The sequence below is a fragment of the Odocoileus virginianus genome, chromosome 8, assembly GCF_023699985.2.
Source record: "Odocoileus virginianus isolate 20LAN1187 ecotype Illinois chromosome 8, Ovbor_1.2, whole genome shotgun sequence".
NCBI lineage: Eukaryota > Metazoa > Chordata > Mammalia > Artiodactyla > Cervidae > Odocoileus > Odocoileus virginianus.
This window is the reverse complement of record NC_069681.1, coordinates 32,908,332-32,931,015: the sequence shown is the minus strand read 5'-3', so window position 1 is coordinate 32,931,015 and position 22,684 is coordinate 32,908,332. Positions and strand designations below refer to the sequence as shown.

The 22,684-nt window shown below is 47.3% G+C and overlaps 1 protein-coding gene across 3 annotated transcripts in view; it reads right to left on the bottom strand.

Annotated features, from left to right (window-relative positions):
- Positions 1–384: 384 nt before the first annotated feature.
- NALCN (sodium leak channel, non-selective) overlaps positions 385–22,684 on the bottom strand; it is a 283,090-nt gene continuing 260,790 nt past the window's right edge. For all 3 annotated transcript variants that reach the window (XM_070471442.1, XM_070471443.1, XM_070471444.1), the window contains 10 exons: positions 21,171–21,239; positions 19,690–19,838; positions 18,745–18,838; positions 16,586–16,718; positions 15,797–15,912; positions 13,205–13,362; positions 9,377–9,527; positions 5,689–5,838; positions 3,872–3,989; positions 385–2,235 (listed from right to left, as the gene is read on the bottom strand). In XM_070471442.1, the coding sequence (XP_070327543.1) occupies positions 2,042–2,235; positions 3,872–3,989; positions 5,689–5,838; positions 9,377–9,527; positions 13,205–13,362; positions 15,797–15,912; positions 16,586–16,718; positions 18,745–18,838; positions 19,690–19,838; positions 21,171–21,239 (1,332 nt within the window). In that variant the 3' untranslated portion in view covers positions 385–2,041. The remainder of the gene's footprint in view (positions 2,236–3,871; positions 3,990–5,688; positions 5,839–9,376; positions 9,528–13,204; positions 13,363–15,796; positions 15,913–16,585; positions 16,719–18,744; positions 18,839–19,689; positions 19,839–21,170; positions 21,240–22,684) is intronic.

The following is a 22,684-nucleotide window of genomic DNA, read 5'->3' as shown; positions in this document are numbered from 1 at the left end:
AGTTACAAGCATTTTAGGAAAGGCTCAGCCGTTTTGGACGATGAGGCTGTATCACTCAAGCGTAATGAGCCAAGAGGAGAAACGCGTTGTTTGCATGCAGCGCTAGTACAGACCCGTGCCCTGGCCGCCTGGGTTCCTTTTCTGCTCCGTTGTGAACTTGGAAGATACAGGGTGTTTGTTCAGCCTTATAAGCACTAACGTGAAAGAAACATTCTGGCTCAGGGACTGAGCTGAAATGAATACCAGGGACAGTGCTTCTGCCAGCTAATTATCGACAGAATATTCAGAGTTTGCAAAATGCCAGCTCCTTGGCGGCCCCACCTCCAAGTCCCCCTCCTACCCTCCCCCAAGTCCACACATAAGAAAAAGGTTTAGAGCTGATCATCAGCTTGGAGTAAATTCTTTTACAAATCCAGTATTTATTTTCTTATGTACAAAAAGGAAACTCCATATGAACATAAAAATGAAATAAAATCCTTTTGGCTGAACTGACTTTAATTGTCTATTATCTTGTCACAATTAATCATATAAACGCTGTATGGACTGTCACCACCATGTCACATTTGTTATACAGAGGGAATGTGATATTTGGCTAGTTTAAGAATGTTAAATAGAAACAGAAAGAGGTCACACAGAACCTGGGGACTGGGGTGGTGGTCAAAGGATTCTGAGATCATCAATCTATTGAAGTCATCTGAACAGTAAGTCTCCAATTACAAATAGTGTAGTCAAAGCCCCAACGCACCTCTGCTTGGTTGACACAACGTAAGAGAACCAAGGTTCCATCCAGAGGACATGGACCACTGATGTGTGAAACAAATACAGCTGAGTTGTCAGATACCTAAACTGTGAGCTGAGAGCGTGATTTTGGAGAGTATCATTATTTCTACAGGAGAATCTGGTAGCAAGGGCATCATTAAAAAAACAAAAAAAATTCACTTGGCTGCATCGGGTCTTGTTAGCAGTACACAAGCATGTGGGATCTTAGATTCCCAGGGATCAAACCCACGTCCCCTGCGTTGCCAGGCAGAGTCTTAACCAGCGGACCACCAGGGAAGTTTCAGCAAGGCCATCATTTTGAAATGAACACGGCAATGGTGTGTTGCGGCCAACTTATAATGTCTTTGCTGATTTATGGCCAAAGGGACCAACCTTGAGTAAAAGATGAAGCCAATGATAACATCACACATGTGAAGATTTTTAAATTAAGCGGAATCATGTAGTTTTACTTTTTTTTTTTTTTTTGCTAAACTGTGATTAAAGGGCTTTTAAAGAAATTCAAGATCTTCATGTAACCACGCTCCCCCTGAGGGATCTATGTACAGCTTTGTTTTAAACCAGTCAGCTCCTCAAGCCAATTCTTTGCTTGCTACCTACACACGGAGTTCTCCTGGGAGCAGGCCACAGTTCCACTGAGTGACCAGGAACAGACACCGACTTCTTCTGATCTCTAAATAGCTTGTGTAGATTTTAAATAATAATGTAAGAAAAAGAACAGACTTTTTAAAATTCAGAATCTGTAGTTTGTAAAACTGCTATCATTTTAGCATGAGCTTGGTGCTGACCTTTGCAGATCAATCATAAATAATAAATTCTCCCAAGAAAAGTATTTCTAGAAGAAGTGGGAAAAACACAAACTAAAATTATACCTCCCGCACCATAAATATCAGCTACTTTGGGCTAAGCACTCTTTCAGGGGGTGGTAATAATGCATAAGAGTATACACAAATATATACCTTAGTTTACATAGACAATGTGAAATTTTGAATGATCTACATCTGGCATTAGTATAGTGTCTAATATTATGGATACTGCCACCATGCTGATTCTCTTGAATTTGTGGCAATAACTCATCACAAATATAGCTTTGATGGACCTAGTTTTATGCCTTCCCATGGCAGGATCCAGAAATTAGTTCTAAAAAATCTTGTTACAAGTTGGACTTAAATTATACATCAATTATGGATTGCTCACTGGACAATGAAAGCACACATCAGAAGTCAGTTTTCGCCAGTGGACTTTCATCTGCATCGGTTTCCACCTAAATGTCCAGAAGGTCATCTCCGCTTTCATCACTCTCCACGGTCAGCTGCCGGGTCCACCACTTCTTAACCTCGGAACCACAGGAAGCGGTGTCTGTCATGGGGTTCATTTTGCACACGACAGATTTCATTGTGGTCCGCCCTCCAAACCGTAAGTTGACCGAAGACACGGAGTGGCTTATTGGTTTTGGTGCTGTCGAATCAATAAAAGCCCCGTGAGCAACATGGTGTGGTTACCCAACCCTGGCCCCCAACCCCAGCCCCATCGCAAGCTATTCCTGAAACACCCTGATGGTCCCAGCAGTCATGCTTTCCACGAGCAGGTCCTATCCATAGATGTCACGTACGAAACCTTTCCAAGCACTGGATTCTGCATATTCATAATGGGGGCTTCCCAGGTGGCGCTAGTGGTAAAGAACCCGTCTGCCAATGCAGGAGACATAAGAGATGCAGGTTCAATCCCTGGGTGGGGAAGATCTCCTGGAGGAGGGCCTGCCAACCCACTCCAGGATTCTTGCCTGGAGAATCCCAAGGACAGAGGAGCCTGGAGGGCTACAGTCCGTGGGGTAGCAAAGAGCTGGACGTGATTTAACAACTAAACAACAACTGGAAGAAAGACTTCCCTCTCTGCTGTTAAGAGGCATTGGACAAATGTAAGAAGCCCCCACTTCCCTGTGGGCTGTTATCCACAGAGAAAGCACTGAACCAGGAAGATCACTGCTCTCCCTCTCACTCTGCATGCCCTGAATGGGATTATCCTGGTTTTCCATGCTGCTCTAGAAGAAAACTCTCTCAGTGAGTCAGTAAAATGTGGAAAATAATAGGGTTGTGAGGATAGTGACTGGCGTACAGTAAGTGCTGAAACATATTACACTGCACTGAATAGGTTTTGTTGCTCCTTCTTTGAGAACCCTACGTCATTTTCTGAGTGACGTGTACCCACCCACGCCCTCCTAGCGTAAACACAGGTTGCCTAAGTTAGGGAATGCCTGGAATGTGCACTAGAAGCCTGTGGCGCTAATCTCTCGATCTTTCTATGTTGTGGGTATAATATCTTTGCTAACAGGGGCTGCTGAGACTTTCTTGGTGGTCCAGTGGTTAAGAATCTGCCTTCCAATGCAGGAGATGAAGGTTCGATCCCTGACCTGGGAAATAAGATCCCACAGGCCACGGGACAACTAAGCCCATGTGCCACAACTAGAGAAGTTTATGCACTGCAAGGAAGACCCACCTCAGCCTAATAAATAAATAAATAAAGCTATTAAAAAAAATAGGAGCTGCCTTCTCTATTGGCTGAAAACAAGGGCTGACATTGTTCTGCTTAGAGAAGCCATTTTGAGGAAAATGTTTCTGATGAGGGAAGTACATTTTTCATCACTTCACTGTCTACATATAGCTTTTTTGTTTTTGGCCACACTGCATGACTTTCTGGGATCTTACTTTCAGACTAGGGATTGAACCCAGGCCCCCTACAATGAAACTTGATATCCAAGCCACTGGACCACCAGGTCGCTATAAATAATTTTAGATGCAGACCTGAATTCTGAAATTCAAGACCCCAAACACACAAAGAGGACTGATACCCTTCAGACCCTGATGCTGGGAAAGACTGAGGGCAGGAGGAGAAGAGGACAACAGAGGATGAGATGGTTGGATGGCATCACTGACTTGATGGACATGAGTTTGAGCAAACTCCGGGAGATGGTGAAGGACAGGGAAGCCGGGTGTGCTGCAGTCCATGGGGTTGCAAAGAGTTGGAAATGACTCAGTGACTGAACCACAAACTTTCAGATGAGCCAATCGCTGGAGAAAGGACTTGCTGTACATACCGGAGGGCAGGCGCCACTGCCCGAACTTCCGCTGGGGCTTCCCGGCCTCGGCTGCGTCCTGGCGACCCCCTCCCCGGTCCGAGAGGGTGGGGCTCAGGAGTTGCTGCTGGCTGCTCGACTGTAGGGATGGGGGTGGGGGGAGAGTCAGGCGGTTATCCCTCACCACGAGCTCTCCTCCACCCTCCTCTGTGCGCTGGCCTGGCCCCTCATTTCAGTTTAAGAAAGGAAGAAAGCCCCACCGGAAAGCCAAGTGGGGAAAACCGTATGGACCCATTGTATCCACCAGGGGGACTGGAAGAGTGAACATGGGCAAAAGAGTCAAGGAAAATTTGACAAAGTCACCACTGCACATGGTGAGGATGAAAGGCCTGACTTTCCAGGTGGCCCCTTTCCTTGGGCGTCCCTCCTGGATACCTCCATTCCACAGCTTCAAGCCCCCTACTCCTGGGGGCACCGCCATGCACCAGGACAGCAGGGAAGGGCTTCTAGGAAGAAGTGGGGGTAGCAGGGATGACCTGCTTTGGGGGCAGCACATGCTTGCCAACCTGGGGGTCAGCGCCTAGAGCTTCCAGATGAATCCTCAGCAGATGAAACTCTGGGATGAGCCCCAGAGGAGAACGAGACATCGATCAACTAAGACTGAGGTCAAGGAGAAATGCTCGGATTTCCTCCATGCATCTCACCCAGTCTCTGCCTTACCAGCATCTCCTCCTTCCCTGTCGGCACTGTGGTCCTCACCTCTCTTCGAGTTTTTTAACCCCAAACCAGAATGCTCAGCCAGCATCACCTCCCTGCTTCGCCAGCCCCACAGGTGACTACTGCTGGCCCCCCTCAGGGCAGACAGGTGGCAGGGCCACTGTAGATGCCCCACATGGTCCCCCGTGTTGACTGTGGCAGGGCCACTGCAGATGCCCCATGTTGTCCCCCATATTGACCGTCCTGGCCCAGGTCTCAGTGGCCCACGACTCCTACCGGCTGGGGGTGGGGACGAGCCAATGACATGTGAATCCACAATCCACCCAAAGCAGGGCTGCGGGGCAAGAGGCCCCTTGGAAGGTCCTGCTCAGCCACGGAGCCCCAGGCGGCAGTGTCTGGCGCCGGCTCCGACTGTGTCACTACACATCAGGATGCTGGGCCAGCCCCACCTGATTCACACTGAAAGCCTCACAAGGCCTGGGCCTCCTGCCAGCTGCTTCTCACCCACACGCTCTCCAGGAGACTGGTGACGCTGAGCTGTTTTATGGATGTGCAGATGGAGGCTGGAAATGAAGCTAGGCTGAGCCCCAGTACACAGAAGGTCCTTATGCTAAGCCTCCCCGATTTCCATATGCTCTTCTGATGCCCAACCAAAGGAGGACTAATCCTCGATGAGCCTGTTTAAGGAGGCTGAAGGCCAACTGCAAACCTTTTGCTCACTTGACTGCAAGTTTCTAGGACTTGGTGAGGAAGAGAAAATATTGAGGGCAGAACTTCAGGCAAACCGTATTCTCCTAAGTCACGGGCTATGGCTGGACTCAAACCCTTACAGACGTGATATTAACTCTTTAGACAAATATCAACAGGATTATTAAGTTTAGAGCATTCTTTTTTTTTTTTTTGTATCCATATAAATCAGAATCTTTTGAAATATGTTCCACAAATTCAGGGATGACAAGGACACAAACATAAACTGGATCAATATGTTGCAGTCATTTTTTCTTTTTAAATCAACTTCACTGCCTATTAGAAGTAGCATCACTTGTGTGAAATGTCTATGTGAATGGCACCAGCTCCTGTTCTGTGAACATTCATGGGTGACAGACGCCCCCTGCCCATACCTCGGGTTGCACGCTGTTGTCCTGACTATTGGTCTTCAGGTCCTCGCTGGGCTGCGTGGTCTCGATGCTGGGCGGGTTGAGGATCCGCTTCAACTCCTGCTGTTGGCTCTGCTTCAGGCTGATGATGATGCTGCAGGACTGCTGCTGTTTCTATGGAGACAGGAACCTTCTTTCAGGAAGGGGAAAGTCAGCCCAACATCCCCTACCCCCACCATTCAAATCTTCCTCTCTTCTCCTCTCTCCAAAGGACCTGCCTGCTGGGTGATCACTTGAAAGAAAAATAGAAAGAAAGAAAGAAGGAAAGAAAGAAAGCAAGAAAGGGAAGTCACTCAGTTGTATCCGACTTTTCGCGACCCCATGGGCTGTAGCCCACCAGGCTCCTCCGCACGTGGAATTTCCCAGGCAAGAGTACTGGAGTGGGTTGCCATTTCCTTCTCCAGGGGATCTTCCCAACCCAGGGATTGAACCTGGGTCTCCCTCATTGCAGGCAGACGCTTTACTATCTGAGCTGCCGGGGAAGCCTGGTGACCACTTAAAGCTTCCAAATGAGGGTTTTTCCCTGGTGGGTATCAGACAGCTTTAGAGGAGGGCTTGGAATGTTCATCTGCATAACAATCCTTATGTTCACTGATACTACCATGTAAGTTTCATTTTAAACAGAATTGTTTTTCCTTCTTTTCAAACAATTTTTAATTGAAATATAGTCAATTTATAATGTCATCTAAGTTTCAGGTGTACAGCCCAGCCATATCCCTGGTGGCTCAGATGGTAAAGAATCTGCCTGCAATGCAGGAGAGGTGGGTTTGATTCCTGGGTCAGGAAGATCCCCTAGAGGAGAAAACGGCAACCCACTCCAATATTCTTGCCTGGGAAATCCCATGGGCAGAGGAGTCTGGTGGGCTACAGTCCAAGAGGTAATAAAGAGTCAGATATGACTAAGCAACTAATACCATTTTATATATATATAATGGAGAAGGACATGACAACCCACTCCAGTATTCTTGCCTGGGAAATCCCAAGGACAGAGGAACCTGGCAAGCTACAGTCCATGGGGTCACAAAGAATTGGACACAACTGAAGTGACTTAGCATGTAGCAGCATACTCACACACACACATTCTTTTTCAGGTATTTTCTCCTTGTAGGTTATTTCACAATATTGAATACTGTTCCCTATATTACACGGTGTGACAGGATTTTTAGGTCATTAACATGAGTTTCTATTTTCTTCCCCTTCTTTTCTTATTCTGTGCTCACCAAGCCAACGTAGCTCGCTCCTTTCCTCCGAGTTCTAAGAAGCAGGACACCTGGGTGGTTGAGAGAAACCCTTGCTTTGTTCTAGGCCTGGCTCTGGGCGCAGTGGGCCAACCTGTCCTGGCACACACTGAGGCTAGGACGTTCTGGGAGAGAGTCAGCAGTGCCCGTGCCCCGCCAGGGCCTGTGGGGGGCAGACGTGACCCCTGACCTAGCAGGGCTGACGGGGCGGGGGGTGGGGAACACTGAGCAAACTCAGAAGTTGTGGGGGGGGGCATCTGTCACAGCTGCCTTGCTATACGAGGCTGGACTGGCCCTTTTCTCTGGGGACCTTTTCTCCTCCAATAGGTATGCTTTGCAGTTGATGTTCTTAGAAACAAGATAAAAAATTTGTTCTATATAAATGTTTACTGGTTCATTTGATTTCCCCACCCCCCCAACCCGTGTGTGAAAGTGAAAGTGAAGTCGCTCAGCCATGTCTGACTCTTTGCAACCCCACGGACTGTAGCCTGCCAGGCTCCTCCATCCATGGGATTTTCCAGGCAAGAATACTGGAGTGGGTTGCCATTTCCAAGAATAGGTCAAAAGCATTCATAAAAGTCATGACCAAATAGAAAAGCTGACTGCAAACACAGTCAACACAGTATACGTTCATTGATTTATGAATTAGAGAATCTTAAAGCTTATAGTTCAGGAAGCAGATCATAACTTTTGGGGAGAGGTGGTCTTTAACTAAAGATCAAACAACACTGTCAACAATACATTGGGCATTTTAGGGGCAATTTAAAAGTAGCTTTGTCAATTCAATTGCCATTTAAACACGTAGAGATTGTTGGCATTGTGAACACCTGCCTTTGGTAAAAGGCGATCGTAAATATTTTAATATCCATAAATTGCTTTTTATGGTTAGAACTGGACATGGAACAACAGACTGTTTCCAAATGGGAAAAGGAGTATGTCAAGGCTATATATTGTCACCCTGCTTGTTTAACTTATATGCAGAGTACATCATGAGAAACGCTGGGCTGGAAGAAGCCCAAGCTGAAATTAAGATTGCTGGGAATAATATCAATAACCTCAGGTAAGCAGATAACACCACCCTTATGGCAGAAAGTGAAGAGGAACTAAAAAGCCTCTTGATGAAAGTGAAAGAGGAGAGTGAAAAAGTTGGCTTAAAGCTCAACATTCATAAAACTAAGATCATGGCATCTGGTCCCATCACTTCATGGAAAATAGATGGGGAAACAGTGGAAACAGTGTCAGACTTTATTTTTGGGGGCTCCAAAATCACTGCAGATGGTGATTGCAGCCATGAAATTAAAAGACGCTTACTCCTTGGAAGGAAAGTTATGACCAACCTAGACAGCATATTAAAAAGCAGAGACATTACTTTGCCAACAAAGGTCCGTCTAGTCAAGGCTATGGTTTTTCCAGTGGTCATGTATGGATTTGAGAGTTGGACTGTGAAGAAAACTGAGCGCCAAAGAATTGATGCTTTTGAACTGTGGTGTTGGAGAAGACTCTTGAGAGTCCCTTGGATTGCAAGGAGATCCACCAGTCCATCCTAAAGGAGATCAGTCCCGGGTGTTCATGGAAGGACTGATGCTGAAGCTGAAACTCCAATACTTTGGCCACCTCATGTGAAGAGTTGACTCATTAGAAAAGACCCTGATGCTGGGAGGGATTGTGGGCAGGAGGAGAAGGGGACGACAGAGGATGAGATGGCTGGATGGCATCACCGACTCAATGGACATGAGTTTGAATAAACTCCAGGAGTTTGTGATGGACAGGGAGGCCTGGCGTGCTGCGATTCATGGGGTCGCAAAGAGTCAGACACGACTGAGCGACTGAACTGAACTGAAACTGCTTTTTAAACATTCATACTGTGTTATAAAGAAGTGATTCAATGGAAACTTGTTACAGACTCTGCTCAAGAGAGTACAGCTGACTCTGGGCCATAATTAGGGTTTGAATCACTGTGAATGGATTGGGTGACATTGTTGAAGGTCCATAAGGTGATCACAGAAGGATCTAATCCAGGTACTGTGGGAGCCCTTTCCTTTGAACCCTCTGCCTCCCTCCTCCCCTCCCCCCTCCTCCTGCCCTCCCTCTCCCCCTCCTCTTTCCAAAGCTTTTTCCTTTGGATCCTCTCCCTCCTCCCCTCCCCCCTCCTCCCCTCCCCTCTCCTCCCCTCCACCCTCCTCGCCTTCCCCCTCCTTCCTCCTCCCCTCCCTCCTTTCCCCCTCCCTCCTCCTCTTTCCAAAGCTCTTTCCTTTGGATTCTCCCCCTCCTCCCCTCCCCCCTCCTCCCTCTCCCCCAACCCCTCCTTTCCTCCATGCCCCCTCCTCTCCTTCTTTCGCCTCCTCTCCCTCCCCCCCACCCCGCCTCCTGCTCCGAGAGGAGGAAGGGAAGGCGGGCAGGTCTGGCGCACTCACGGCTCGGATGCGCTTCAGGCACTTCTTCAGCCACATGCGGATGGTCTGCTTGGCCACCTCCTCCTCGATGGTGTACTCCAGCTGCTCCCTGGCCAGCAGCTCTTCCAGCTGCAAACTCTTGCGGATGTCCACTGACCGGTAGGAGAGCATGCTGTGGGGGGGTGGGCATAGTGGTGAGCTCTGATGCCCCTGGGGGCCAGGCTCGTGGCCATCACAGAATCCAGAGAGGAGGCGACCCCATCCAGCCAGTGTAAGTTTCCGATGCCACCCCGATCAGCTGATTATGTCGCCGCCCTGTCTCCACCCTCCTCTATCAGCCGGGGAGAGTAATGGACCTGCCTTTCCACAGGATGAAGTGTGCTACTATCTGCAAGGCGCTTACCACACCATCAGCGTTCGCAAAACAAAAGATCCAGGCTAGGCTACGACCTTCATTATCAGCTGCTTAAGTCTGGAACTTCCCCTGTAGAAGGAAGACTGTTCTCGCTATACTTTCTTCACATTCAGGTCAATTTGGTGATGGTCCTTGTGCTTACAAGTAGATGCTTGTTGGTTATCCATTTTAAATAGAGCATTATGTACTTGTCCATTCCAAACTCCCTAACGGTATGTGGCAGCCTGGATGGGAGGGGAGTCTGGGGGAGAAGGGATACACGTGTATATGCCCGAGTCCCTTCGCCGTTCACCTGTAACTATCACAGCATTGTTAATTGGCTACACTCCAACACAAAATAAAATGTTTAATTAAAAAAAATCATGTTTATATACAGAAAAATTTGGTGATGGTCAATATGATTGGCTGTGGGTCACGTATCCCGTTCCCCTGGCCCCTCACCGTTTCCCTCTCAATTTATCTCATTTGCTCCCTGAGATCTTCCTCATTCGTTATATTTTTTAAACATCTGTTTTTATTTACTTATTTGGCCGTGCCTGGTCTTAGCTGCAGCGCTTAGGATCTTCCATCTCGGTCATGGCATGTGGGATCTTTAGTTGTGGTATGAAGTGAAGTGAAGTGAAAGTCGCTTAGTTGTGTCCAGTTCTTTGCAACATCATGGACTGTACAGTCCATGGAATTCTCCAGGTCAGAATACTGGAGTGGGTATCCTTGCCCTTCTCCAGGGGATCTTCCCAACCCAGGGATTGAACCCAGGTCTCCCACATTGCAGGCAGGTTCTTGACCAGCTGAGCCAGCAGGGAAGCCCAAGAATATTGGAGTGGGTAGCCTATCCCTTCTCCAGTGGATCTTCCCAACCTAGGAATCAAACCTCATTGCAGGCGGATTCTTTACCAACTGAGCTGTCAGGGAAGCCCGGCATGCAGACTCTTAATTGCGGCATTGAAGGTCTAGTTCCCCAACCAGGAATCAAACCCGCGCCCCCAACTGCAAGGAGTCTTAGCCACTGGACCACCAGGGAAGTCCCTTCCTCATTCATTTCAGATGGGCTCAAAGCCAGGGTGCAACGCTCACTCCCATTCAGCCCTTAGCACAATAGGCCCAGACAACAGGCAGATGACAGCGACTCAGCCGACACGCCGCGTGGGGGCGCCTGGGCAACGAGGCACCTCACGTGTCCAGGCTGAGGGGCTCGCAGCCAAAGGGGGATACGGAGCCCTCCAGCAGTTGGGTGCTGTTCCGCGTAGCCCCTGCCTGCCCCCAGCTGTGAGCTCACATCCATCTACACAGCCCAGATCACAGCGTGGAGGTGCCTGAGGGGCCTTCCCCATGCAGCCCTGGTATCAGTTCCATGACCCACTCTCAATCTAAGCCTCTTCCCACCACCGGGGAAGAAGTCCTCTCCCCTGCCTTGTCAAGAATCTCATCGTTGTGGGCCACTTGTGATCATATCCAGGGCGAGAAGGACAAGGAGGGGCAAAGGATGCCTCCATCAGCTTCGTCTGGGTCCATTTGATCAGACACACAATGTCATCCAAAAAGACTGGATGGTAATTAGTGGGGACAGTGATGTGTCTATACACCTCACTTTCAGTCTGAAACTGTCACTATGAGGAAGATGAGGTGACATTCTGAGAGAGATGGCACTCTTTGCTCTCATCTGTGTTTTCTGCCTCATCTTGGCCTGCCTTTTTGCTTGCTCCCAGAAGAAGTGAAGAGAGGGAGGTAAAATTGATAACTTGAGAACTTCTCCCAGATCCTTCCTCTGTTCTGGTCATTTTTCAGATTCCAGTTACAACGTATTTCTGTATGCTTGGATGCTCCTGAAATTTGTGACACAATACCCAACATTTAATTGGCTGGGTATTTGCAACACGATGAACATAGCTACTGGTGGTAGAGGGTTTTCTGGACTTTTTCTGCAGCACGGCTCCTTTGGCAGTGCAGCCGATGCAACATTTCTTAGCATAAGGTTTTGAATGCAGTACAAAATCCACATTACACAGGAAACGGATTATATAGAAATTGAGTCCTTAGATTATTTTCTTTGAAAAGGTGGTGATACAGTAAAATAAGAACTTCTCTACTATTATATTGAATAATAACATCTAGCTGAGGTGAAATGACTATTATATCTCAGAACTGGGAAGCATAACAGGTATTTTAAGATATCAGACATGCAGTAATGGACATGAAAATGTCTGTGAATTCTACTGGTGATAAAGATACAGCTACTGTATTGTTAACACCACTGTGGTTTGTTGCCTGCATTCATCTTTGAAGGAGATGCTGCATTGCAGCCAATGACTAGTGAAAATAAAGATGGAACTGTTTCTCTTTCCAAGACCACAGACCTCTGAATTTTATCCACGGACTCCCATTTAAGAAGCTGTTGAGTTGAATTGTTTTCCCTCAACAAAAGCTATGCAAGAGTCCTTATGCCAGGCCCTCAGAGTGTGATCTTATTTGGGAATAGGTCACTGCAGATTGGGCTTCCCTGGTGGCTCAGACTGTAAAGAATCTGCCTGCAATGCAGGAGACCCAGGTTTGATCCCTGGGTCGGGAAGATCCCCTGGAGGACGGCATGGCAACCCACTCTAGTACTCTTTCCTAGAGAATCCCACGAACAGAAGAGCTGGTGGACTGCAGTCCATGGGGTCCTAAAGAGTCAGACACGACTGAAGCAACTACGCATGCAGACACACGCACTGCAGATGTAATTAGGAGGAGGTCGTGCTGGAGTAGGGTGGGTCTTTCATCCGAGATGATCTGGTGTCCTTACAAAGGGGACAGCTGGACAGACACACAGACACACACACATGGAGCATGTCCTGTGAAGATGAAGGCAGAGATCAGCGTGATGCTTCCACAGGCCAAGAAACACCAACAATGACCAGCACGCCACCAGCAGCCCCAGGCGAGACCTAGATCCGATCCTCCCTCCCAGCCTCAGAGAGAACCCCGTCTGCTGACTCCTTGAATTCACTTCCAGCCTCCAGACAATCCACTTGCCTGCTTAGACCACTCAGAGCGTGGGATTTTGTTAAAGCAATCCTAGCAAATAATGCAGAAGCTGCTCAGAGAGAAGAAAGGGCTGAGCCTCCGTCTGCCCTTCTGTCCTATCTGGGGTCCTCAGGAAACGTCTGGAAATGGGGTGTGTCAACCAAGCAGAGATGCCCGTCTCTGGGTGGGCCAGGCCGACTCTGGTCGGACCCACGGGTGAGAAGACTGATCAGACTGCAGCCCCAGCTTGGCCCCAGGAACTGAGCAGGTACCCGGGCTTCTGGATGTCTTCCTTCCTGCTAACGAAGGGGGAGGGGGCTCATCGCCCCTGCAGCTGAGACTCAGAGCTGGGAGCCCCCCCCCCCTCGCCCCCCAAGACCCCGCCCCCGCCCCACCCCACCCCCCCCCCACGCCCCCGCCCCCACCCGTACCTGAGCACGTCATGGAAGGTGACGTCACCGCCATTGTGCAGCCGCTCCATCTCGTAGCACATGTGCTTGAACAGGAGCTTGTCCTTGTCCAGGTCCACCTCCAGCCTGCCCCGCAGCAGCCGCAGCAGGAACTTCACGCGGAAGGTCGGGATCACCCCCTGGCGACACACCGTGGGGATGGTTGTTAAGTCGCAGAGGATTCTATGCGACCCCATGGACTGTAGCCCGCCTGCCTCCTCTGCCCATGGTGTTTCTTTCCCAGGCAAGAACACTGGAGTGGATCACCCGCTGGTGACAGAGCATGTTGATGGTTGTCACATCGGACTCTTTGCGACCCCATGGACTGTAGCCTGCCTATCTTCTCTGTCTGTGGGATCCTCCAGGCAGGAAGACTGGAGTGGGTTGCCATTTCCTTCTCCAGGGCATCTTCCTAACCCAGGGGATCAAACCCTCGTCTCCCACACTGGCAGGCGGGTTCTTTGCCACTGAGCCACCGAGGAAGCCTGGCAACAGAGCACTGCCATTCGGAAATCATCCTTAGGCCACCATGATTTGCTTGGCGTTCTGTTTTCACAGCCAAAGAGCCCACAGCTAGTTTTCAAAAGCTGCCATAAACCAGCACGAGAACGAGGAAGCTGCTGGCCTCCCGAGGCAGGGTGGGTCTGCACAGCTGGAGGAGACCAGGATGAAGAGCTGGCTCCTGGGAGTTTCTGCAGGAGCTTCTCTGGTTCTGGGGGGTGGGGTGGGGACAGGGACATCCCCGCCACCTCGGGCACCCAGGAGCCAGGAGGGGCAGAGGTCACCCTCCGCCTCTCCAGCACGGCTCCTGCTTTACGTCTCTCCCGGTGCCTGCTGCACGGACTCAGCCCGTGCTCATGTTTCTCTAACATGTGAGCCGAGAGGACAGTGATGCATGTGGACACGATCCTCCTCCTCACTTAGTCCAGATGCTGGGCATGGCTAATTATGGATTCTGAGTTGCTCTTCTGCCGAAAGACCACTCCTTTCCGGGTCCTCTTCAGCATGAGGGCAATCCCATCCAGGAGGCCCAGCTCCCAGCAGATCCAGACTCCGAGCCCCTAACACGGGGTCACTCCCTTCGGGGCGGCGACACCTGCATGCCAGCCTGGCTCTGACTTTGAATGGAAGAACTGGGCGAGAGGCAGGGAGGCTGGCAGCCTGTGAATTCCTGCCAGTGACTAACGTCCACACGTGTGAGCGGTGGACGTGTGTGTCCACGGAGGGCAGGCCCCTGCAGGCGGCAGTGATGGAGAGCTCAGCAGATCCAGGTGAGATGGAGGCCAGGTCAGCATCTTGGAAGAACCCCCCCAGACCAGTGCCCGGGGCGGGGGGGTCACCAAGGGGAGAGAGAGCACAGGGCCTGGGGAAGCCGTGCGCCCCCCTGCAGACCCCAGCCCTGATCCAGGAAACCATGTCCTCTCTGCTTCTGGCTCCTTGGCCTCTGTGTCTGCAGTCGATTCTTCCAGAAACCATTTCCAGATCTTCCCCCAGGTCTGCCCGTGGCTGACCTTCTGGCTCCTTGGTCTCTGCGTCCACAGTCGATTCTTCCAGAAACCATTTCCAGATCTTCCCCCAGGTCTGCCCGTGGCTGACCTTCTGGCTCCTTGGCCTCTGCGTCCGCAGTCGATTCTTCCAGAAACCATTTCCAGATCTTCCCCCAGGTCTGCCCGTGGCTGACCTTCCCTCGTTCCTCAGATGTTAAGTCAAATAACACCTGCTCAGCCAGGCCTTCACGACCACCCTGCTAAACATCCGCCCCCAGCTCCAGCCACTCTCAACCGTGTCACATCTTTTTCAAAGTGTTTATCGCTTCTTGAAATAAAAGTCATCATTACAATCATTACTGTTTCACTTTTTATAGTTTTTCTCCCTGTAGACTCTGCGAGCACAGGGACCTTGCCATCTTGTTCATGGTCGAGTCCCTGGTGCCTAGAACGGTGCCTGAGGGTTTGCGAGGATGAAGGAGGAAGAAGGGGAGGAAGGAGGGGGAGGGGTAGGAGGTGAGGAAGGAAGAAGGGGGAGAGGAGGGGGAAGGGGTCAGGAAGGCGGGGGCGGGGGCAGGAGAAGGGGAGAGGGGGGGAGGCGGACAGGAGAAGAGCTGCTCTGACTCACTCTAGGAAATCTTGGATAAGCTTTATGGTGAAAACATTCAAATTCCAAAATTGTAAGTTTCAGAAACCACTTAAATAACTCCTTTGCACTTCCAATCAGAATTGCTGTTTGAATCTGCCTTACAGGTCGCTACGGTGATGTGAACCTCACCCCATCCTGTCCTGAGCCCAGATTGGCCTCTTGAGAGCTCCCTTTGGTTTCCTCTCCTTGAAGACCTTCCGAATGTCGGAAGGAGAGGACACTCGTGGTTGGAAAGAACAGGACAGGGAGCTCTTCGGTCCCTCTCCCCTCCTAGCGCGTCCTACTAAATTGTCAATGACAGCGTTCTGCAATTCAGCAATGGCCATTCTATGCAAATTCAATACATGTCAACCGTCAACAGCAAAACCACTGAAAAGTTTGCAATGAGGCATTAAGTGTCTTTGGGGTGGGGCATGAGACAATAATCGACTCTCTCACCTCTCTTTTATCATCCACCATGTTCCATATGATTTGAAAGTGGCGAAGATCATTGTAACTTAAAAGCTGGTCCTCCTCAGTGGAATAAAACAGGGAGAAATTCTCCACAATTATGGCTAAAGAAAAAAAAGAAAAGAAAAGAAAAATGAGGATGTTAGGCAATTATGCTAATCTGTCATTTTTCCCAAAAAGTAAAACATCGATTATAAATAATGAATTTTATCGCCTACATTATAAGCCAAATTTTTAAAGGGCTTTTAGTACGGTTTCCAAGTTGGCATGTTTTACACTTGGACCGGGCTATTTATCCAGCTCCTGCCTTTCCAAAACATGAGGGTCATGAGCATAAACATGCATTCTGTGTCTATAGCTACTCACGCCAGCTGGCTTCAACTCCTCATTGAGAGTTCCCGGGCACTTTTTAAACATCAGATTGAGTTCTGGTGGCCCCATAGCTGGGTGGACAACATATATCTTTTGAAAACATAATTGTGATATTTCAAGGCTGCAAAGGTAGCCTTTTCTGATATTTGTTCAACTGAACCCATGACAAGAGCTTTTGAAATTAATGGACATAATAAATAGGACAACTCTTGAAATTGCAATCAACTGTCATTTATGTGCCTTTCAAAGGTCTTTTCAGTTTCTGGACCGAGAGGCAACAATTTATAATTAATGCCATAAAACACCCACCCCAAGCAACCCGGGATAATTACTTGGAAATTGTGCATAATTATCTAACAACCTGAGTTTAAAGAGATTGAAAAATATTCAACGAGCATCACTTACCTACAAGCAGATTTAGCATGATGTAGGCAATGATGACATAAAATGAACAGAAATACATAAGTGCCCCGGCATAATTTCCACAGTCTGTTGCCCAGTATGTAAATTCATCGGGAGTACAAAAGGGGGGCTGGACCTGTGGGGCCATGGCAGGGAAGAGGCAGGGGCCAGGGAGAGAACAGAGGAGAATATAAATTCCCCTTATCTAACTATAATTGTGAACGTATTCCTAACAATATAAAATATAATTAACTTCAAAGTGATCTCTCAGAGCCCCATACACTGGGTACACCATCTGTGGCCAAAATCAAAAAGAATATTTCATTTATGCCACGCTTTTGGCCTTGCAGAATCCCAAGTTCATTGCCGTTTGAGAAGCAAGCTTTCTCCCAAGAGACACTTTTTGCCACCTCCACTAGCTCCAAAGAGTCAGTAGTCGCCGTGATGCAAAATGCAGAAAGTCAGATAAAAAGGTGTTTTAAAAAATTCTCTGACTTCAGTAATGGCTTAAGATTTAGGAAGGTTCGCGCTTCACAGCAAATTCACATTCAGATTATGTAAGGAAAAGCCAGAATCCTAATTCTTGGAGCATCCTTATGAGACATCATTAAATGGCACAAGATTTCAGGTTATCAAAAGCCTTCTTTTTTTTTTTTTTTGATGTGGATCCATTTTTAAAGTCTTTATTGAATCTGTTACAATATCACTTCTGTTTTATGTTTTGGTTTTGTTTTTTTTTTTTTTTGGCCTCGGGGCCCGTGGAGTCTTAGCTCCCCCACCAGGGATCAAATCCGAACCTCCTACATTGGAAGGTGACGTCTCAACCACTGGGCCACCAGGGAAATACCTAAGCTCGCCCATTCTCCACTTGCCCAATAAAACTCACACCCCTCTCAGAGACTTCGGGTTTCTTTCTGTCAGGGAGACCTAGGTCTGTCTTCTACATTTCCACGGCCTTCTGCTTGCTTATTTTTTTATCTAGAATTCAATCGATTCTGCCTTGTATTATTTTGGCTTTGGTAAATTCTCTCTGTTCACTCATACATAAAGTTCCTGAGCTGCTCCTCTGGGTTTGGTTTATCCCCAGGCCCCTCCCCTCCTCCCTGCCGCTAACAGTCTGGAGGCCTGCAGGCCACCGGTAGCTGCCAACTCCACATCAGTGACAGTAAACGTCAGCCGCTCAGTCGTGTCTCAGGGCTCATCCGTCCAAGGGGTTCTCCAGGCAAGAATACTACTAGACAGTGTTGCCATTTTCTCCTTCAGGCGGTCTTCCTCACCCAGGGACTGAACTCGGGTCTCCCACATTGGAGGCAGATTCTTTACCATCTGAACCACCGGGGTGGTGCAGCCCCACTCCATGGGGCTATCTAAATTCAAAGTTATGTTCATTAACAGTCAATACAATTAAAATGCAATGGAAAATTCAATTCCTCAGTTGCACTAATCACACCTCAGGGGCTCAATAACCACACAGGGGTGGTGGCCACTGAACTGCCCTGGACAGAAATTTCTTTTGTCTGTTGGTCTGGAGGGTCAGAGGGAGATGAAATGAACCAATCAAGCTGATAACTCACTGTGGTTGTGTGAGCAACCACACCAACGAAGAAATACAGAATACCGGGAGAACACAGAACTGCAGTCTTAGTGTTGGGCAGGGTTCCTGAAGAACTGAGCTTTAAACTGAGACCTGAGGATGGTGAAGACTTAGTCCCTAGAAGCAAGGACACCTGAGGAAGAGTATTGCTCGGAACCCCTGATATAAGCTCCTCGAGAATGCCTTGGACTTGCTGATGCCCTAGCACCTAGGACAGGCCAGCACAGAAACAGGGGCCTAGTGAGTATCTGTTGAATAAATTAAATCAAAGATTGGAACTCTCCTCTTTGAACTTGACTGCCAGAATGTCAAAGACAGGAGGGACCAAACAATGCTCAAATGACGCAAATTTGTTGAATGGAACTACAATAGCTTGAGTTGGGTTCACTGATATCTTTCTTGTATGTGTATATACTGTAATTTAAGAGGATGCAGCTTTATGGATTAAAGCACCAGGATATGTGTTTTGTACAGTCTTGACACTACAAGAATGATGATGCCATTACATCACCAAAGAGTTTCATCTGCTTCTAAGTCTAGGCATTGTTAGCAATGAAGAGACATTTACCATACAGTCGTGCATAATCTTATTCCAATCTTCTCCTGTGACAATTCGGAACAGTACAGTAATAGCTTTGCCAGCTGAAGAAAAGTTTGCATGCCTAATTTAAGGAAAAACAAACAAACAATATGAGTGATAAGGTTGGTCATGAAGTAGGAAGGGTTGTCACTACCAAAACAGGTGGATTTTGGAGCAAATTTGGTTGCTAAGCTACCATTTCCAAAGGTTACAGCCTCTTATTTGTTTGTTATTTATACTTGCCTCCAAGTAGAGCTGTCTCAATAGCTCAACCCTAGCACAGCGCCAACAATTTATTGCCACTCATCTTGCATGACTGGGAAAGCAAGCTTTGACCATTAAAATTGATTCGTTCTTTTACAAAGATTATGCTATAAAAGATGGAACCACCATGTATCAAATAAGTAGTCTCTGCAACACAATACATTTAATTTTTTTTCTGTAAGGACTTCAAAAAAAATACTCTAATACGGTTCCATGAAATTTAAGACAATCTTTGAAAAATGCTTTTCATGTATGATAATAATCTGTGGGTCCTAACTTACAATGTTTGTCTTAAAAAAAGAAAAAAAAAAAAAAACCCAGAGCCATCTCAAAATTGTTTAATTTAAAAAAATAATATATCACTTTTGGCAGTATGTGGATAGAAAAGTTGCTGGAATTCACCAGGGATTAGAAGTGGTTATTTCTGCATGGGGATGGAATTATGGGTTCTTTTTGTTTTCTTTTATTTCTGAATTTTCTAAAGTTTCTAAAGTAAGCATGCATACTGTTTTCAAAGAGAAAAACATCATTTAAAATTTGGTCATTTTACTTTGTTTTAATTTTCAAATAATTGCTTCCCCATCTTTGTTTAAAACATGCAGATATTTACTCATGGCTTCATTACTAAGAAAGCTTACTATTTGAATACAAAGATAAATATACACCAACCTGTTAATATTTTCTCCATATTTCACAGTACCAAATAAGACAACTCCAGCAAAAGCATAACACAGCAGCAATAGGAACATGCCCACTATGATAAAGAAGCTTTTATACATGCTGACGACCACCGTCAGGAGAAGCATCTTTAGTGTTACCTGAATGGAGATGAAGGATTTGGGGGTGGGGGTGGGGAAAGAGAGAAAAAGAAAGAGAGAGATACAGGGAATATTTAATTCACAAGCCATCTTGGGAAGGACATGCCATGGAAGCAGTTTGACACAAAAGTGATTTACAAGGATATCATTTGAAAGTTGCTTGCTCAGTGGGAAAGAAACGGGGAAGATCCCCTGGAGAAGGAAATCCCGTGGAGAGAGGAGCCTGGTGGGCTACAGTCCCTGGGGTTGCAAAGAGTCAGACATGACTTAGCAACGGAACAACAACAGTATTTGGAAGCTGCTTGCTATTTGGTATTAAATTGGAACATTATTAAAACCATTTGACAAAGAGAAATTCTACTTGTATTTCAAACTTCAGCCTCTTTTGCCAAATTAATGAAAGTTCCACCCTAATATTTTTAGCCTCCAATTTTCCTCTTCTCTTGCTAACTGATTCTCTACGATACCTTCTATATATTTTCGGCTGAAAGCAAGTAGACCCAGGATTCTTACACAAATAGACATTCACAAAAACAAATCTGAACAGTGGTAAAATGCCAAATAATCATCAAATACAAAATATATTGATTATGTGGAAATATGGACTATATATGAAATAAAGTGAGTAACAAAAAAGGAAACCGTGCCTTAAAAATGAAAAATACATGTGCAATGTGTTGAGCATTAACAAGGATATCAAGAAAACGGGAGTCATAGGATCATGAATGTTCGTTGAAGATTCTCCTTTGCATTGAAAATGACTTGTGTGTGTGTGCTAAGTCACTTCAGTTGTGTCTGCCTCCTTGTGATGCTATGGACTGTAGCCCACTAGGCTCCTCTGTCCATGGGATTCTTCAGGCAAGAATACTGGAGTGGGCTGCCGTACCCTCCTCCCAGGGATCTTCCCGACCCAGGGATCGAACCCGCATCTCTCATGTCTCCTGCATTGGCAGGTGTGTTCTTTGCCACCAGACCCGCCTGGGAAGACCTCCAAAATGACTTACCTTTATGAAAAATAAAAATGATAAAAATAAAGAAGCATTGAGAAAGACCATTAGTTTTTGCTTTCATGCTTGATATGTTATCTTTAAATGATGACTGAGTTCACTCAGCAAATTAGAAGAATAAATAAAACAACACAAATGTCAGGAAACATATCACAAGATAACTAAGCAACCGATTCATTTCATTATTTGCTCATTTTGACTTATGGTGTCTGGGAATTTGTTAGCTGCAGCCCTGGAGACCCAAAAGGGCAGCCACAGTCAGCAAGTCATTCTCCTTCCTTCAGTGTACATGTGACCTTTCACAGCATCTTCACAAGGTACTCACATGCTTCCCGCAGATGGAGAAAAACCGGAAGACAATCACGCACGCTCCCATCATGTAGGTGTATGCGTTCTGCAATTTAAAAGGACAGCCCCTCGTAATTTGCACAAAAGATCTTGTTACAGTCCCATTTTTCATTTTCAGCTTCTGAGAAGTCTACTGAATAATGAGCTTAATAAAATGTGAAAATTCCTCTTAAGAAATTTATCTTAAAAAGGTGCTGAAAAGGTCACTGCCAAAACTCATGAATAAGTATTAGCTATAAAATCAAACCTTAATCAAAATTTTCGTCTCCGTGTTGCTCAGCTGAACTCTGTATTTTAAAACTTATTTTACATATTGATAAAATAGTGACCAGCTCCTTGGAGGGGCAGGAAATCCCTGGAATAACAATGCAACAGGAAGAAGTCGAGGGAGACAGCAGATAAAGGGATCCCAGCTTCTTCTTCCAACCAGAGAGGGTGCTGGTGCAGAAAGAGACCGTGGGGTCAGCTCCAGCTTCCCTCTCTCTGAAGGTCTCCTTTGGAGACCAGCCGGCCGCATGCATTTCAGGGAAGTCCCCTTCCTCTCAGAAACACACCCAGCTCTTCCTTCAAGTGTGTGATTGGCAGCAAGAGATGACTCTGTGTGCTCCATGACAAAGAGAGCTTCATCTGAGAACAAACAGCCCACCAGCTGCAACCGCAATGACAATGGTGGGGTTAAGCTGATGTCAAAGCTTGATTATTCCCCGGGGAACCTTGCTTAGTCAAATGACGCCCATCACAGATGGGTCCTCGGCAAGGGAAGCTCCTTGGTGAGGGGCAAGGAAATGAAATTGAAGCTCCGATACTTTGGCCACTTGATGGGAACAGTCAACTCGTTGGAAAAGACCCTGATGCTGGGAAAGACTGAAGGCAGGAGAAGAGGGCGACAGAGGATGAGGCGGTTGGATGGATCGCTGATTCAATGGACCTGAACTTTGAGAAACTCTGGGAGACGGTGAGGGACAGGGAAGCCTGGCGAGCTGCAGTCCATGGGGTCACAGAGTTGGACACGACATGGCGACTGAACAACGACAGCAAGGAAATGAATGAGTCTGCACAGGAGCATCTCTGGATGGGAACAAGGACTGCACCTTCCTTCACAACAGTCCGCTGCACGACAGAGCAGAGAAGGAGTGTTCTTTCAGGACCACAGGTTCTCAGAGAAGGGCAGGAGCAGTCAGGCAGAAGGCCGAGCTGGTCTTGCAGGTATGACATATTCTCTCTGGGGACACCCAGAATTAGGAAGCTTACTCACTGTCCTGCTTGGAACATGTAGCCTCGGCTACAATTTGTCTGGAGAAAGAGACAAGCATGGACTTTGCTGCTCCTTCTTGCTTGCTGTGTGAGCCCAAAGCCTAGTGTAGATACCTTCTTTCTTTGCATTCTGGAAGTGATGACACCCCACGCTCCCAGGATGACGGCCCAATCCTTTACCTGAACTACGAGGTCTGAGAGGTCTGACACACTTTTTTCATTTTATTTATTTTTTTT